Source organism: Lynx rufus, unplaced genomic scaffold, assembly GCF_022079265.1.
Source record: "Lynx rufus isolate CCGP_SWC_20201006 ecotype Redwood Valley unplaced genomic scaffold, mLynRuf1.p SCAF_18, whole genome shotgun sequence".
NCBI classification, from domain to species: domain Eukaryota; kingdom Metazoa; phylum Chordata; class Mammalia; order Carnivora; family Felidae; genus Lynx; species Lynx rufus.
Genome location: NW_025814832.1, coordinates 37,981,228 through 37,999,788, shown reverse-complemented (window position 1 = coordinate 37,999,788; position 18,561 = coordinate 37,981,228). Strand labels below are relative to the sequence as shown.

Genomic DNA, 18,561 nt, shown 5'->3' with positions numbered 1-18,561 from the left:
CAAGAAAAAAAAAAGGACTTGTCTTGCTTTCAGGTCTATAAAAAAATATATGCCTTTTTTGGGTACTGACTTTTAACTTTTTAAAAGACATCATTTGGCACTGTTTAAATTCCTTCAATCGTTCTTAAGGTGGATCAAACAGCCTATATGCAGACACCTAAAAACTGGCCTACCAATTGCAATTACAATCCCCGTTTCAAGTCTGGGACTTTATTATTTAAAAAAATAGAGCTTTTCTTTAGTTGAATTTGGTCCAAATTGGATCAAATGGGGTGTGATCTTCTAAGAAACGTCTTTCTCAGTAGTTTATCCAGAAGTATCAGAATACTTCGTATTATTAAAAATACTTCTCAGCTGGCTCTTCCCCTCCAAACACTTAAGACACTGCTTTGCCCATGAGGTGGCGCCATTCTCACATTCAGGACTAAACTGGACGCCTCCGGGGAACACCCTCAATCACGGAAAGAGCAGGGGCCACCACTACCGTGCAGCTGTGTCTAGCTCAGCCCGTCCACGCACACTTAAAAGGTCACCACGAGGCTGGCTCCTTTAATATCAGAAACACACAAAGATGAATACAAAGAGGGGAAGAACATCGATTTACAGATTCCGGGAAGGTAGATTATAAACAACGGCAAAATCTCAGGGTCTCTAACACTCCAGGCCATTTAAAGTATAAAAAGGCATTGTTTTACTTTAGAAAATAGCTCTGAAAGTTCACAAAAATTTTTTTTTAACCTATTGCAGGGCATTAGCTAAAATACAAATCCTGCAGAATCTGGATGGGAGAAAAAAGCTTTACCGATACTATGAAAATACTTATTATTATGAAACGTTTTCAAGGACTGTGAACTTGGCAGATGAGACCCCCAAGCACCAATAGTTTTTGGCCAAGGACACCTACTAGATGCAAATTCAATATATTTACAAGACGAAGTAGAAAAACCCTAACCACGTATCACAAATGTGCATTCTACTACTCGGACTATTGAAAGGAAAACAGCTATAATACGTGTATCTTATGGAATAGGAGGAGCCTGTCAGAGAATACTCGTAGAAAAGCAGCTTGTGAAATTCATTATATAAGAATGTATGTTTTTCAAAAATGACTTTTGAAAGACTGAAGCTCTATTAAGTTGATAAAACTATAAAATGCCTATTTATATGGTGGCAGAAATTGCCAAAGGCTTTGTTGTTAAATGCACACATGAAACTAACTTCCTGGTCTGAGGATCCCCATAAAATTTACCTTTTTTTGGTACAATTTGGCAATGCCAATGGCTACAGAAAATATATCAACCAACCAACCAACCAACCAACCACTGTTTCATTAGAAACTGCACCAAATCCAATGTCAAAAACATTACTTTATTTTTCTAGGATGAAACGTCCTATTACGTACAAAAAGAATTGCTGTTTAGAATTTGCCACAATCTGTTAAAAACATAGCAATCTATTGCCTACAGGTAGGAAAGTTCTTGCCGCAACAAGTTTTAAATGATTAAGCCCATATATATCTATATCTATATATATATATATATGAATAAATAGTACAGAAATACTGTGACGTGATGAGATGCAGAATAATTTTATAATTCATTAAATTGTAGGACTCTTGCATCAGCACAGTGCATACAATAGGTAACATTTTCTTGAAAAGTAAAAGGACAAAATAACCTGTAAATAACCTGTATTTGACTACTTCCGTGTTAGTATTTTAAGCAAAAACTCTGTTTCCACGTTTTCATATTGAGCAGTTAGTCTCCTTAAGTTTGTAAGCAGAGCTTTAAGTGACATTCGTATGTACAAAAAGGAATGGGCTTCTTGAGATAAAATGAACCCAGAACACCTGCACACCTGAGTCTGTAATAAGGAAGAACTGGGAACTGGAGCCACCTCTTTCTTTTAAGAAACTAAGGTCTGGGAAAGGCTTTGCATAGCAGGGTGATATTAAACAGAAGGAAACTTTAAAAACATGATTAGACAAATTCCAGAAACCGGTAGGACAAAGCTAATGCGCATTAGTGCAAAATCTAGTAAAATTTTTGCAAAGCTCCACAAACCACCTACGGCAGATGTTACAAGAAGCGATTATCACAACACAGTAACACAACATGGAAGGGGAGAACACCGAAAGGAAAAATCTGCAAAGTATACCTTCCTCTGTTGTTTCCATCTTTTCCCATACTTGCTTACACTACTTTTTATGAGGAAAAAAACAAAAAACCCCCCAAACCCAGACGACTCAACCAATAAACAAAAAATACAAAATGGATCATGTCATCTAAAAAACGCCCTTCATAAAATAGAAGTAGCTGTCCGTAACTGCTAATTTGCCTGGTATGATATAACGTACACATGAGGGCAATGTGTATTTTGCCACATTACCTCTTTTATTAGTACGATCAATTGATACAACAGGATTAGCACCCCTGAAGATTTTTCTTGGATGTAGTGACAGTGGGCTGGGAATTCTAAAACGAAGGGCCACTATCATTCTGGAGAAACTCAGGTACAATGAAGTTCGTCGGCCTTTTGTTTACCTCGTGGCCCTCCCTTTCCCCTCAAAGGCTTACAGATAATCATTAGCGCACATTCAAAGACACCATCTGTGGGAGAAAAATGATCTCCATTTATTTTGTTTCATATACATCCATAGTTGAATTTTAATACAAAAAGAAAAAAAATTAGAATCTGACAAATGTTTACAAACAAGATACCTTCAAATAGATTTTACTCAGTTTAGCCTGGTGCAGAGTAAATGACAAATTGTACTGTTATATTCAAGGCAACAGAGTCTGTAGTCCAGGACCACTTAGCCCAACCTTTATGCAAGCTTAATTTTTATCTACCATGAACAATAAACTCATTGTTGATTCCCAGTTGTGTGTGTGTGTGTGTGTGTGTGTGTGTGTCTGTGTGCACATGTGTACATAGCAGCTCCTTTCATAGAAAGAAAAGACATCTAGAGGTCGTCTTGTACTTTTACCTACAGGAATCATGATAAGATATGGATTACATGAAACCGGGGCTGAATTTTATAAGAAAAAATAATTAGCTGACAAATGAGGGCAGCAATAAAAAAGCATCTTTTTTTGCAACAATAAATAAATACAGTCAAAAGTTTTCTGTGAGACTAAACCAGCTTCTTCACTGAAGAGCAGACGTGGCATTTCCATGGAGTTACACTTGACCCCATATTATCTTTTTTTCTTGCTTTCTTTTTTCTTTTTTTTTTTCTCAATAAACAAAGTTTTCCCGCTTCTGCCACAATAGTAAAACCATTTGATCTTGACAAGATAATGGTGTCGTTGACTTTGCTTTTCCCTTGTCCGTTGGACAAAATTGGCCAAGAATATAATTGGACTGTTATGACCAATAAAAACGAAGTTTAGGTCAAGTCTTGTCAGGATAACCTGACTAAAAACATCTGGCTCCTTAATTTAAAATAGTTCAGACAACCAGATTCTTGCTGTGTTTTATGTTAGGTTAACACGCTGAACTTTAAGAAGCTGTAGACTGCAGTTTGTTGTTATGAGACCTACAGAATACAGAAAAAAGGGAACAATTAAGCACCCTTCATTTTTGAAAACAATGATGCTTTATGTGGATGCCAAGGTCAGTCTGTCTGGGGGAAGAAGCAGCCATGTTCTTTCATTTACCCTTGGCAAGCAAATATATGAGAACAAGTAAGAAACTGTTAACCTACAATAGAAATTTTCACTGTACACTGAAACATGATAGTTCACTGGAAAAAGCCATTATTAAAATATATATATATATATATATTCATCTAATAAAGATTATACATTTTTAGCCAATGGGACAGATAGAAACATTTACAGAGGCATTACCATTGTGGTAAAGGTGTGTGTGTGCGCGTGTGTGTGTGTGTGTGCGTGTCTGTGTGTGTCTCTGTGTGTGTGTGTGTGTGTGTGTGTACGTACATGCTTATTTACATTGATTCGGGGAATATGAAGAAAAAATTATATTAAAAAAAAAAGAAATAGCAGTATTAAAATCACATTTTTCTATTGAAGTCCAGAAAGTCTCCTCTCTAGTTTCACAGTTTTATTCACAACTTTCGTTAGTAAAAACCACACTCCTGCACAGCCGCCAGGACTAAGTCAGAGTGCGGTCTACTGCAGCAGTGTGGATAAATACAGCATTCCAGGAGTTTACAATTCTTAAGTACATTGTTCAACATGGCCGCTAGAATAAACCATTTACTACTGTACATATATTTTTAACATTAAAACATTAAATTAACTAGTATGAACTTTGTGGGGGGGGCAATTTTGAATTAGGTAATCACGTGGAACAATAAAAGAAAGAGTGACCCCAACATCCAGTTCTGATTCCAGTTAAAAATTCAGACTAAAGATATCAGAATCTGTAAGAAAAGAAAGAACATGGATGGTATAAATGATGAATTGTAACAAAGCACAGTAATGAAAATAATGTGCGAACAATGCTAGAGATCATAAATTAAAAATGGGGAAAATATGGCAATGGAAATACTGGAAACCCATAATCAATCCCATTTCAATGAATGGCTACATGTAGGTTTCATTCTTAAATGCCTTAAATCTGGAAAGCAACAGAAAAGTTCCTTAAAATCTCCTCACATTTCATCTTATAGAATTGAGCAAACTTGTCAATTTGCTCCCACGTTCCTTAATGAAGATTCTGTGCACTCAAATAAAATAAAAAGCTGCAAAAAATAAATGGGTGACAAGCTCTCGTAAGTGGCCCCTGTACTGTGCAGACCCAGCCCCTGGACCTCCTCCTTTCCCCAATTTCTTTGTTTCGCCACAAGCCCGCAGATGCTTTCTCCTCCTTCATCGGCAGCTGCTACCATTCCCACTCTGGGTTCTGCCTGCAAGCCTGGCACGGCAGCAGGGTGGGATTCAAATCCCCCAGTTTCCACCTCACAGTTACTAGCAAAGGCTAAAGCCTTTCCAATTAAAAAAGGGCAACTATAGAAATTTAACTGGAGGAATAACTGCAAGAGGTGCAAATAAAAAAGCAGGGAGAGACTGAAACTAAGTTGTGGCCCTCTTATCCCAATATTTACTCAACCTGAAGCCAAGCCTCCCTAGGATCAATTACTTTGAACTCCAGTTCGTCGGCAGGTAGAGTTCTCATGCTGCTATTTCTCGTTTAAGCAACTTCATATTGCTTAACTCCTGCTACAGCAAATGATAACTAAGCTCACATAACCATTTTCCCACCTCTCTTCTTGAATCCAACTTTTACTTCTGATTTTAAATTAAATCTTACTGTGCTTTGTCTACAGGTTGATTCTAAAAGCTGAACATCAACGCACTGTTTACATTATTGTGACTATGTAAATATTTTTCTCCTTGTGCCACCTACTCCTTTGCTAAGAGGGCATTCTTAGCATTCCTACACAACTTTATGGTTTTCATGGGATCTTGAATTGCCTTCCATTTTTTCCCTCTTGCATTCTTAAACTAGTAATTATCTAATGTATGAACCATTTCTCCCGCCAGACACCTTCCTCTTGAGAATGCTCCATTCTCCTGCTCCAGTTTGGACTCCCTGCTGCATTAGCCTGCTGTACCAATGTCGTCATGAGTTAGAGTGATTCATATTATTTTCCTGAACCGCTCGTTTCTTGGATCCAAGATCTTTTGTTTTCTTGAGTTATTTTGCTAGCGCACATCTTAAAATAACTTGCAAAGAAAGGATTCACGGGAAGGAGTCCCTTTATGGGTCCTTCCATGACTGAAAGTGCATTTGTTCTGCCCCTGCACTTGATTGTTTGGCTGGACACAGAATCGTAGGTTGAAAATCATTTTTCCTCAAACTTTTAGACGTATTCCTCCAAAGTCTTCCGGCATTCCATGTTGTTAGAGAAAAGTCTGATACCAGTCTAATTCTTGTTGCTTTATAGGTTGTTTTATTTTCTTTAGAAACGCTGAGAAAAACTTCTTTTATCCTTGGCATCTGGAAATTGTACAATGATGGATATGTGGGATGGACTTTTTCCCATTTGTCCAGCTGGCTTATAAGTTTACCAACTGTCCTTATCATTCCATACCCCTCTCACCCCACAAGAATGAAGCCCCAGAGGGAATCAATATCTGACACACAGCAGGGTCTCAATAACCATTTGATGAATGAATGAATCTGTTCTGCTTGAACTTGAAGTCTCGTGCCTCTCATCAGCTCAGGGAATTTTTCTTGTATTAGTCTTTTGAAAATTTATTTTTCTCAGTCTTCTCTCTTCTTCTTTTCTGGAATTTCCATTGAGTACTAGAAATGCTACAATGCATTTTCTTCCTTTCACATTTTTCATTGACTTGTCTTTTTGTTCTTTACATTGAGAAAGTCCTTGATTTTAACTTTCACTGTTTACAGTAAGTTTAGTTTCTTTTCTAGCCACTCCTTCTAACTGTTCTTTATTCCTAATATCCTTTTCGCCATTTTGTAGATTCAAGATTTTTTTTTTTTTAAAGTAAACTCTACTTGCAACGTGGGGCTTGAACTCATGACTCCAAGATCATGCTCTACCAACTGAGCCAGCCAGGTGCCCCTAGATTCACTATCTCATAAAATTTCTCTTGGGACATGACTTAGAGGCTTGGTTTTTTGTTTGTTTTTCTTAAGTTCTCTTTTATCTGTTCTGCTACACCTTGACCTTTCTCTTTTACGCTGCAAGCTTTCCTTACATATCTGGTCATCCCTGGCTATCTGTTCACACTGAAAGAGAGGAAGTTGAAGGACCAGAAAGGTGCCTGCAGAGCCCTATGCACCTGTGTAAGGCTGACTGGCAAGTGTTGCCTTCGATCAAGGTTTCTTAATTTCAACACTACTGACATTTGGGGGCTGGATAATTCTTTGTCGGGGGCGGGGGCGGTCTGGTGCATGAGGACGTTTAGTTGCATCTCGTCAGCATTACTTCCCACCTCTGAGTGACCAACAAAAATGCCTCCAGGCATTGCTGAACATCCCGTGGGAAGTATGGGGGTGGGCAAATTATCCCAGTCGAGAGCCACAGCTCCAGAGTGACAGGGCCGTGGACCCAACCAAACCTCAGGTCGGGGGACTTTACTCCGAGTCCAATTCTCTTCTGCCTACTCCAGTTCTCTGCAGAAAGCTTATTCCATTTCTCCAGGGAAGAAACTTGTGTTCTTCCAGTGCTTCGGGCTGCCCACACAGGGCTGTCTGTACACAGCTTACAAAGGGTGACTAGCCCATATACAGATCTTTAACTCCTCTCTTGCCTTTTATTGTGTTTTGGACTCTTCGTGTTGGAGGCTTGCAGCAGGTCTACTGGTCAGCAAGCGGTCACCTCTGCTGAAGAGCCGGCGAATGGCCTGTGGCACCCCTGGCTTTGTCAGACGATCCTTTCATCTGCTTTCTGTATTCTAGAATCTGTGGAAACCTCATCAGTAACATCTACCATATTCTTCTCATATTCTGAGTTTATCCCTTTTTATTCCTTCATTATTATTTTATGAGGGACTTTACCATATTGAGTAAGTCGTCCTCTTCCACTTTAGGTTCTACGGCCAATGGGTTAACAGGAGAGGATACAAATGGGAGTTTCAGAGATTCTGTAAACTCTCTTCGTTCTTGGTCTAGAGCCTGCCTACCTACCTGGTTTCCTTCCTTCCTTGCCTATACTTTTGATTCCCTGGGACACCTTAGCTAGGCTTGTCCTTCACTTTTAGTTTATGTAAACGGATTTTAAAATGCAGTTCTTGATCTACCTTGCTGCGGGACAAGGAGAGAGACAACACCCTGTGGATTTTCCTCAGAAGAAAATAACTAAGCACAGCACTGATTCTTACACTTTGATACGCAGAGTTCACTAGATAATAGAGATGCCCAGGCCCCAGACCAGCCAAGATCTACCCAGTCCGAGTACCTAGGAGGATCAAGCATGCAAGCTGGTGGACGGGGGATGACGGTGAGTAGTGAATATCAGGGCTACAAAGTGGTGGAAGTTATCACAGGAAAAGAGAACAGGGCTCTGTTGGAAAGAAGAAAGTCATGGGCTTGAGAAGAGGAGACTGAGGTTCAGAAACAAAAGGCACGAAGATGCTGTATCTGAATACCATGCAAAGTTGCTCACTGCTTCTGTGTTACCGGAGGTTCAAAGTAAAGGCCAGTGGACTTAAAGTCTAGTTTTGCTCACAGGAAAAGTACCCAGAGAAATAAAACATTTTATGATTTCAAAGATATAGCAAGCATAAATTAAGGAGAAAGTGCTTAAATCCCCTTTCCTAGTCTTCCCCTTACTCTACCCTACAGAACAGTAATTTTTATGCTTTGGTAAACTCAGTAAGGGCAAGAGCTCTGTCTTGCTACTAAATTTTTGTGTGCCCCATGGCATGTTTCTTTTTTAAATATAAATATATGTTTATTTAAGTATAAATATATATTTATTTATTTTATCAAGTAAACTCTACACCCAACATGGGGCTTGAACTCACTGCCCCGAGAGCAAGAGTCGCACACTCTTCCGACTGAGCCAGCCAGGTGCCTCTGCCCCGTGTGGCATTTAAGAGAGCATCTTGCATTCTATAAGCATCTGATAAGTGCTTTTTTTATTAAAAAAAACAAAAAAAAAAAAAAAACAAAGAAAAAAAACCAAAACTTTAATTTTCCGCAGATCACAAACTCAGCAACTTCTCGTTGCTGAGTCTGTCCTCTTGTCCTTGGCAGTGTATTGTAATGCTAGAGTCTTGATTTTTTTTCTTTTTTCACGATTCTTGATTTCAAGGTTCAAATTTATCACAGACTGCACTGGCTGATCTAGACAAAAACAGTAGGAAGAACTGGAGGAACTGGGTTAATTCAGAACACGGAACGCATTAGCTCACCTGCTAGCCTTGAATCCTTTCAATTTCTGTACAAAGAATGATTCAAGAACTTCTGCACATTGGTAAAAAGGCGAGTCACTAGGATTGTAGTAACGACAGTTATCAAAAATTTTGGTCATGTCTGCCACAAATTCCGTCAGCTTTTCATAATACCGTCTTTGTACTCTTTCTTCCATGGTGGCGAGGTCTTAAAAACACAAAACACAGAACATTTTTAAAGCTTTAAGGCAGTTCCAATGTGAATGCTGCCCACAGTTCTAATAAGAATATAGGTTTCCTGCCCCAGCAGCCCCTGAAACGAAGCTGATTCACCACTGGGGACTGTTCAGCAATTCATGAAGAAAAAAGGAGCACTTCTCCAATTTTGGTTTTGATTGGGGGAGTCTAAAATATAAACCTTGGCTGCTATTAAGAAGGTTCTTTTACTTTCAGTTAACGAGAGAACAGCTCTTCATTCAGTTGGGTTGAAATAAAGGAAACTACACCCACACGATCAATACGCATCTAAGCACAATACATTTTTACATGCAAACAATTATGTGTATTACATGTACAAAGAGGAGGCAATCCAAAAGTAAGACCGAAATATCTTTGGGGCTTTGTGATACCTGTATTAGATGTTAATACCATCATTTTGCTTTCTTTACTGATTTTTATTGTTACCTTATATTGGTGGCAAGTGACACTTCAACAACAATTTTTGTAATGGTTTCATTTATTTTTGAGGGAGAGAGAGACGAGAGGGCAAGCTGGGGAGGGGCAGAGAGAGAGGGAGACACAGAATCCAAAGCAGGCTCCAGGCTCTGAACTGTCAGCACAGAGCCCGACGTGGGGCTCGAACTCGTGAACCACAAGATCTTGACCTGAGCCGAAGTCGGACGATCAACCAACTGAGCCACTCAGGCACCCCAAGTGACACTAATGTAACACTTAAGGTGGCAAGGATATAAGTGTCCACTTAAAGGGAAAAATCTTAGCTGATATGAATAAAAATATTAGTATCTAATACTACAGGTAGTATGCAGAGAGGACTAAAATCATTCAACTGGGACAAAGGTAACTGCTTTGGAATATACTGAGCTTAATCTTTTGAAATAACATTAGGTCCTAGGAGAAAGTTGTGTTTGAAGGAAAATTCCACATATGATCTCACATAAAAACCTGGGAGAATATGGGGCGTCTGGGTGGCTCAGTCGGCTAAGTGTCTGACTTTAGCTCAGGTCACGATCTCGTGGTTTGTGGGTTTGAGCCCCGCACTGGGCTCTGTGCTGACAGCTATGAGCCTGGAGTCTGCTTCAGATTCTGTGTTTCCCTCTCTCTCTCTATGCCCCTCCCCTGCTTGTGTGCTCTCTCTCTCTCTCTCTCTCTCTCTCTCAAAAATAAATAAACATTACAAAAATAAAAAAAAAAGGAAAAAAAACCTGGGAGAATAAAAAGCTGGTGATCTCAAATCAATCTAGGTTTGACAGATTGAGAGATAATACAATTTCAAACTAAGTTTCAGTGATTATTTTAGAATTTGAGAAAATGATTTTAAAGCCCAAGAATATCTAAGAAACATTTGAAAAATAAACGTAAAAGGAGAGATTTTAATCTATCAGACATTAAACAAATATTATAAAGCTGTGACAATGGAAAGTGTGGCATTATGTAGGGTGACACAAACGTTAACGAAACTATTCAAAATAGGAATAGACCTAATCATTTTCAGCAGAAGAATGTTATGTATGTCGAAGATGTCATGTCAAATAAGCCAAGGAAGGAAAACTCATTAAGAAACTGGGTTGAGGCGATAAATGATTAGCTGAACTATAGGTGCCATTGACCGATCTGGACAAAATACCTGCTACGTGACTAGACTATACTTTAGCTAAACTTCTCTCTTTCCTCCAGAAGCCTTAGCTTTGACCTACTCTCATCGTAACAGACTCAGCCCTTCCTCCATTATCTCTCCTAGAAATAGGCTAATGCAGGGGGTCTGCCCCCAACCACACCACTATTCTTCATCCTACTTGCCACATCCCATTCTTTCTAGCCTTGTTTACTCTTCCTTATAAAAGAAAAGCCCTTTTCTGCCTAGCCTTTGAGATGCCTACAGATCTGTGGTTGGCAGATTCTCCATATTACAATTTCCCCACCTCCATTTATTGTAGTCATCTTCCAAACAAGGTCTGGGGTGCCTGGGTGGCCCAGTCTGTTGAGCATCTGACTTTGGTTCATGTCATGATCTCCCAGTTCCTGGGTCTGGGCCCTGTATCAGGCTCTGTGCTGACAGCTCAGGAGTCTAGAGCCTGCTTTGGATTCTGTGTTTCCCTCTCTGTGCCTTCCCCCATTCGTGCTCTCTCTCAAAAATAAATAAACCAAAAAAAAAAAAAAAAAAAAAAAAAAAGGAAAAGAAAAAGAAAAGTAAAGAAAAAAGAAAGAAACTGGGTTGAGGCAATTGCCTCTACAGCTGAAGAAAAAATTCTTCACACTAATGCCAAAGTAATTCCAGCTGGATTAAAATTTAAGGACAACGATGAAAACCATAAGGAGGGCTAAAAGGACTACATCATAAATGTAATTAATCACTGAATTGTGCATACTAGGTAGTTATGGTATGTATATTTTGCCACACACGTGCACGCACGCATCTGTCTCTGGCAGTGTCTGTAGGGAGCAGAAAAATACAACCGCAAACATGCTTCTGGCCTCATGAAATCCCAAGCAAGACTTGGGCACGTCTATTGTGTGCAGGGTATGGAGGCTGTACAGAAAAGGGTAAACATCTGACACAACACATCATTCTTGCGCTTAAATTCTGTGTGCTTACCGTCTGGCTAACTTTAATAATGTATGTGAATAGTGCTTGGATGTTTTGTGATTCCAACTTAATTAGATATCCCTCAAAAAGAAAGTACCAGGAGAACATATATGTATTTATATACCTGGGGAAGCGCAAAAGACTAAAGGCATGACTCCAGAGGCAAAATTCATAATGATTAATAGATTTAAATCCCAAAACATTAAAAATGATCGTATGCCAAAAAAATCAATAAGCAGCTTTTAAAAAACTATTTCTGGGAGAGGCAGAGTGAGTGCGAGTGGGGAGGGGCAGACAGAGAGGAAGAGAGAGAATCCCAAGAAGGCCCTGCGCTGTCAGCATGGAGGCTGACACAGGGCTCGATCCCATGAACCGTGAGGATCATGACCTAAGCCGAAATCAAGAGTTGGACGCTTGGGGCGCCTGGGTGGCGCAGTCGGTTGAGCGTCCGACTTCAGCCAGGTCACGATCTCGCGCTCCGTGAGTTCGAACCCCGCGTCGGGCTCTGGGCTGATGGCTCGGAGCCTGGAGCCTGTTTCCGATTCTGTGTCTCCCTCTCTCTCTGCCCCTCCCCCGTTCATGCTCTGTCTCTCTCTGTCCCAAAAAATAAATAAACGTTGAAAAAAAAATTAAAAAAAAAAAAAAAAAAAGAGTTGGACGCTCAACCGACTGAGCCACCCATGTGCATCAGTATGAAACTTTTAAATGTCCCTGGTATATAAAGAGCCCTTAAGGAACATTGACAACAATATGAACATCCCAGAAACATTCTGTATGGGCAAAATACATAAATAGGAAACTCACATCAAATTCAAACGGTAAGTACACAACACTAATTACTGAAGTCATGCAAAGCCAAAGAACCACATTCTTTGTCCAAATTGGCAGATATTAAAAATTAATACATCAGCCTATTTTCAACAATGATTCCAAGACAGAGAACGAGAGTGGTAGTACACTTCAAATTTTACTCTCTGCACCTCTGTAACATCTATACACCTAACATACTATTTTGAAATAATTATTTTCCAAGAAAATATTTCCTATCAAAAGCACGATAATACTTAGGGTTTTCAGGAGTGGAGAGAGAAGGATACAGTCATACATTATTATTAGAAACGGGTTCAATGTGCCGAAGTGCAATTCAAAAATACCTATCAAAAACGTACGGAGTATAAATACCATTTGACCCAGAAATGCTAATTCTAGGAATTTCTCCTCAGAAAACAAACAAGTGCAGGCAAATGCATGAAAGAAGATATTCACAGAAGTGTTGTTTATAACAGCAAAAACTGCACACAACTGACAACCCCATTAATAGAGAGGTGATGAAATACAGTATCTTAATTGCATACAATGAAAAACGATGTAGGTCTATACTATAGCTCATGTGAAAAAGGTACCGATAAATTTATAAAGTATGTTATAAAACAGGATTCATTCATATAACCCTATTTCTGTTTAAAAAAATTTATTAGAGCTGCTGATCTTATTGGTTCCCTCCTTCTCTGAAAATAAACTATTTTTAATTAATTTATTTAAAAACATTTTTTTAATGTTTATTTATTTTTGACAGGGACAGAGAGAGACTGAGTATGAGTGGGGGAGGGGCAGAGAGAGGGAGAGGGAGACACAGAATCCGAATCAGGCTCCAGGCTCCGAGCTGTCAGCACAGAGCCCGATGCAGGGCTTGAACTCACGAACCGCGAGATCATGACCTGAGCTGAAGTCGGACGCTTAACCGACTAAGCCACCCAGGCGCCCCAAGCTATTTTCAATTTAGCCTGTATCTTTGCAGACATGTTTATGCATTTCTAAACACATTTATGTGCCCTTACAAAGTATGTAACTGTTTGCTGCTTAAAACCTAGGTATTTTTCTGTAACTTTTATTTTTCTTTCAGGAGTATATGTCTTGGAGATCTATATTATCTCCATGTATATACCGAATCACAAGAGAATGTTTATCTTGATGGTTAATAAAGATGAAGGGGGGGAAAAAAAACCCAGAAAACAATCCAGCTCTTTAAGAAAAGAATTTTGGTTAAATAAGTTAAAGTATATTCAATTCACAGACTACAGAAAGTCCTCGAAGTCATGTTATTGAAGATTAATGGCACAGTGATGTGTTTGTCAAACAGAGGACAATATTTATTTATTTACTTATTTTTAAGTTTTAATTTTTTTAGTAATCTCTGCACCCAACGTGGGGCTTAAACTCATGAGCCTGAGATCAAAGGCGCATGCTTCCCCTACCGAGCCAGCCAGGCGCCCCTCAAACGAGATGACATGATCTCAATTTTCACACATACACACACATGCACATGCATGCACTCCAAAATGGGATTCAGTGAGGAAAAGATCCAGGTGTGTTCTATCTTTTCCTACTTTTTTTATTTCCTAGTTTTCCTATAATTGTGTTATGTTAAGAAGGAGAATTATCAGAGCGCCTGGGTGGCTCAGTCGGTGAAGCGTCTGACTCTTGATTTCAGCTCAGGTCATGATTTCACACTTTGTGGGTTTGAGCCCCATGTCAGGCTCTGCGCTGACAGTGCGGGAGCCTGCTTGGGATTCTCTCTCTGTCTCTCTCTTTCTCTCTCTCTCTCTCTCTCTGCCCCTCCCCTGTTCCTGCATGTGAGTGCTCTGTCGCTCTTTCTCAAAAATATAACTTAAAAAAAAGCAGAGTTATCTATCATCTAAATAAATATTCCTAGATATTTCTCAAAAGAGATTACAAAGATGTGAAATATGTACAGGGAGTAGCGTCTTCTACCTTCAACACCAGGCCGTTTAGCTGCCTTTTCAGACCGTTTTAGCTAAGCCCTCACGCCTACCTCCCCTTCAGGGTTTCCCCTCTTTGAACTAGCCATCAAACACAAACCCTTCCCATTTCTTGAAACTGAAACACAACTGACATATGACGCTGTATCAGTTTTCGGTGTACAACATAATTATCTGATTATACGTAGGTACTGCAACGTGATTGCCCAGTAAGTTTAATTAACATCTATCACCAACCGCATATAGTAAAAAAGTTTTTGTTTTTTTTTCCCTCGTGATGAGAACCGCTCAGATAATTCTCTTAGCAACTTGAAAATATACAACAAAATCCTTCTCATTTAGAAGATGGTCAGCTGGAGCTGCCTTTCTCTCTGGCAATTTTGCAAGCTTTGACGTACATTTTAATTTTTATAATTTCATTTGCAGATAAACTACTTTGAATGTAACCACCTGAGGCTGTTCATCTCAATACAATCACTTGTGACTGTTACCTGTTACCATTTTTTTTCCTGGGAAATGAGGATATATGCTCTTGGATCTCTACCGCAGGCCCATCACATTTCCTTTCCTTCAGGAAAAGATGAGGAAGAGGTAACAGGGAGCGATGAGAGACTCAGACCCTGACTCGCTCACTGATTTCACTCATCTTTCATATGGCTGTAGGACGCTCTGCTTCCATATCACTGATTCAGCTATTCCTCTATGACGGCCACTGATGTCATTTCTGGTATTTCTGGGATTGACAACGGTACTGTGGTGAACAACATACTTGTGCCCATGTAAATCCTAATAAATGAAATTGCTGGGTCCAAGGGAATGCAGATTTAAACTTAATACACACTCCTAGTACATCCCACAAGTTACCACACCAATTTATTCTTCCACCAGCCTTGCTCAACGTATCGTCACGACGTATCACGCGGGACAGGTATCCGTGGAGACTTCTGAAAAAGCTCCATATTCAACTCAAGTACCTACCCATTGGTTCCTTAATAACACCGTAATAATCTGGTGCGTCATTAGGATCCACTGGCTCAAGGAAAGGCCAGGCCATCTTATGGGCCTGTGATGGGAGGAGAGAACATCATTATTGTCAGGTCATTTAAGTTTCCCATTTGAATTGCTTTATCAATCAACCCTTAAGCCCCAAAAGTCAGTTTTCAACCTGATAGATGAGATTATTTATAATGTAAACGTGAGTAGAGTTTTGCCCTACTTACAAATCATCTCGGGTGAGCATACTCTGTATTAACGGTTCTCAAAGGGTTGGTCTGAGGACCTCAACTGTGGGGCTGGGGCACTAGCTTAGAAGACAAGAAGTCTGTCCTCTCATTCCTACACGACAACCTGCTACCTGTAAAACTGGGGTGGAACAGTCGCCATTGCAGACTAATGAGGTGTCAGACATGCTAATAAATAACTTCACCCACATATTGAGACCACTGTTGTCTTTTTAGTTCTTTTTTTTTTTTTTAAGATTTTATTTTTAAGTAATCTCTACACCTAATGCAGGGCTCGAACGCACAACCCCAAGGTCAAGAGTCGTACGCTCTTTCAACTGAGCCACCCAGGTGCCCCCTCACTAGAATCTAATCGAACTGTTTTTCAATCTATGGTAGTGAGGAAAACTTTTCTTTAAAAATTACATTTAGGTTAAAAAAGTGAGTCGTTTTAAATACGAGTGTCAGATAAACACCATTCGAGCTAATGTGTGGATACGGTTAGCCTGCTCGTGATATCGGCACGTGAAGGACTGAAGTCTGGAGTACTTCACTAGACTGGCTGGAGGTCAGTAAACGATCACAGATTCTGAGACTGGAACGTTCAAACCCCAGAAATGGCTCCAGAGTCAACGCTGGCTGATTTCAGCTGCAGACAACGCACACACGGCGTCTTCTTACCTGTAAAGAACGCAGCACCCTTTTCAAACCCTCGTAATCTTTCTCCGTTAGCGGCGTGAGCACTGTCATGGCATCCTCGGTTGACTGGCACTGTGGACAGACATACTCGTCAATGAGCTCTGCCTCACTCTGCAAGATGCCCACGCAGCGCCCATGGTACCAGTTCTGACACCGATCACAGCCAATATAAAATCTGCAAGATCCGAAATGGAAATGTGAGTTCAAAACAGATGGGATCACGTTACTTACATCTACCTTAAAAAGTAAAACATGCACCTGAAAAGATTCTAACTCTGGGTATAAAATAGTTTTAGTATCACAATTGTTTTAATACTTCTGAAGATTGACATTCAAATGTGTTAATTTAGTACTTCTGATGTTAACAAAGCACTAAAAGCTTATTAAGAACACTGTGTAATATTGGAGAATATGAAGAAAAACGTAAAACATTTGATTGACTTTAAAGCTCAAAACAAAATAAAGCCAAAAATCTTTCAACTAGTACCGTATCAAATGGGAAGCTGATACTGGCCACCCAACTGGGAGCTCAAAATCCTGTAAGCTAATAACAGAGTCTCAGAGCTTTTACCCAAATTAGTGTTTTTTTCTAACCTACAATAATGCACCATTTCAAACACTGATAAAATCCAAACAAGCAGGCTGTTTTCATCTCATTCATTTCTGTTACATATCGAAGAATCAAGTCTACCATTAAACCGTATTTTTTCCCAATGCATCTCAAACATTCGCTATGAAGCAACACAAATTTTGAAGGGGAGGTAAAGAGAGAAAAAGAGAAAAAAAATTGGAAAGGAATTTGTAATGTAAGTGTATAATATATGCAGAAAAATATCTTGCTTTTTATTAAAATAAATAAGTAACCAGTCAGAGCAATTTGGCTTCCTAAATTATTAAATATGATGCTCTTATCAGAACTCACTGTGACTCATCATAAGGTGTTCTGCAGATACAGTACAATTCCTCACTGCTGCCCTCTTGTGCCCGTTTACAATCATTACAGATGTACACATCCATTTTCTTAGCCTCCTTTTCTGTGATGCCAACACATTCTCCATGATACCAGTTAGTACAAAGATCACAGCCAATATAGAACCTAAAAGTATTCACAATGAAAATGACAATGTAATTGTCATTTTGAGCTGCATGATACTTAAACCTGTCTTCCCTGTCCTGATTCACTTTCTTACAGGATAACTTTCTGCAATGAGTCAGCTAAACATCCTGAATCCAACCATTCTACCCCTGGCAAACTACAGCATCTGACACTGTATCAAGTGTGGAAACATAAAATCACTCACATCAATTTCAACAAATACACTGTTTGGTGAAATATGGGTCTTTAAAAACATACTGGAATTGGAAAAAATAAACAACACACTGATGGTAATGTCTCCCTCTTAATGAATGTGTGTGAAACTGTAACAGGCACAAAAACCAAAGCCGAAGAATCAAAGACTTACATCTGTCAAACCTATGCCACAGAAGCCATTTCAAATTCAGGGCTATTTCTTAGATAGGTTTGAAAATGTATCTCACGATTTAAATTTGAGAACAAAGCAAAGCGCAAACACCAAGTAGAAGTTACACTACGAGGAACATGCAGGTCAGCCAGGTGCAAAAGATAAATGGTCAAAATATGGCATGAAGAAGACAACTAAGAGAGGTACATGTAGTGACTCACTTTCTACTAAGTTTTCTAAAGAAACACTGGAATTTAACCCAATGGTAACAGATTATGATGTGGGCCAGTTTTTCAGTTAATGTAACGGATGTGACAGTGTGGAGAGTGACCAGGTTAACTAACTGGTAAGGAACTGCTTCGATTCAAAACAGGGGGTACCCGGCGTGGACAGTGATACAGGATAGGTATCCAAAAAGCAAGAGGTTCCACAGTACTTGGCACGGTGGGGGTGCCGGAGTGTGTGACTGAGGGTAATCGCATTCAGCCAGGCCTCCAGGCTTTTGTAACAGAAGACCCCAAAGGATGGAACGAATGAAAAGCATCTCTATGGTAAACACAGAGTGCATTTAAAAGCGTTGACAGGAGCTGTGTAGGAACGCCATGTAAAAATCATAGCAGGAATCCGCGTGAATCATAAGGACCCGGACTGGCCTTGCTGACACGGTTCCACCAAAGTATTTCTTGGCGGATTTCCCTGGAGCGATGGAAGCAGTCCTCAAACTTCAAACTAACCTTC

General features: G+C 39.6%; 1 protein-coding gene across 8 annotated transcripts in view; it reads right to left on the bottom strand.

Moving 5' to 3' along the window:
• Positions 1-1,347: 1,347 nt before the first annotated feature.
• Positions 1,348-18,561, bottom strand: part of BPTF (bromodomain PHD finger transcription factor) — a 148,881-nt gene continuing 131,667 nt past the window's right edge. For 5 of the 8 annotated variants that reach the window (XM_047081574.1, XM_047081580.1, XM_047081577.1 and 2 more), the window contains 4 exons: positions 16,343-16,535; positions 15,420-15,504; positions 8,859-9,045; positions 1,348-3,541 (listed from right to left, as the gene is read on the bottom strand). In XM_047081574.1, the coding sequence (XP_046937530.1) occupies positions 3,505-3,541; positions 8,859-9,045; positions 15,420-15,504; positions 16,343-16,535 (502 nt within the window). In that variant the 3' untranslated portion in view covers positions 1,348-3,504. Of the gene's footprint in view, positions 4,394-8,858; positions 9,046-15,419; positions 15,505-16,342; positions 16,536-17,282; positions 17,457-18,561 lie in introns of all 8 variants that reach the window. The other 3 variants (XM_047081573.1, XM_047081575.1, XM_047081576.1) reach the window with 2 other exon arrangements.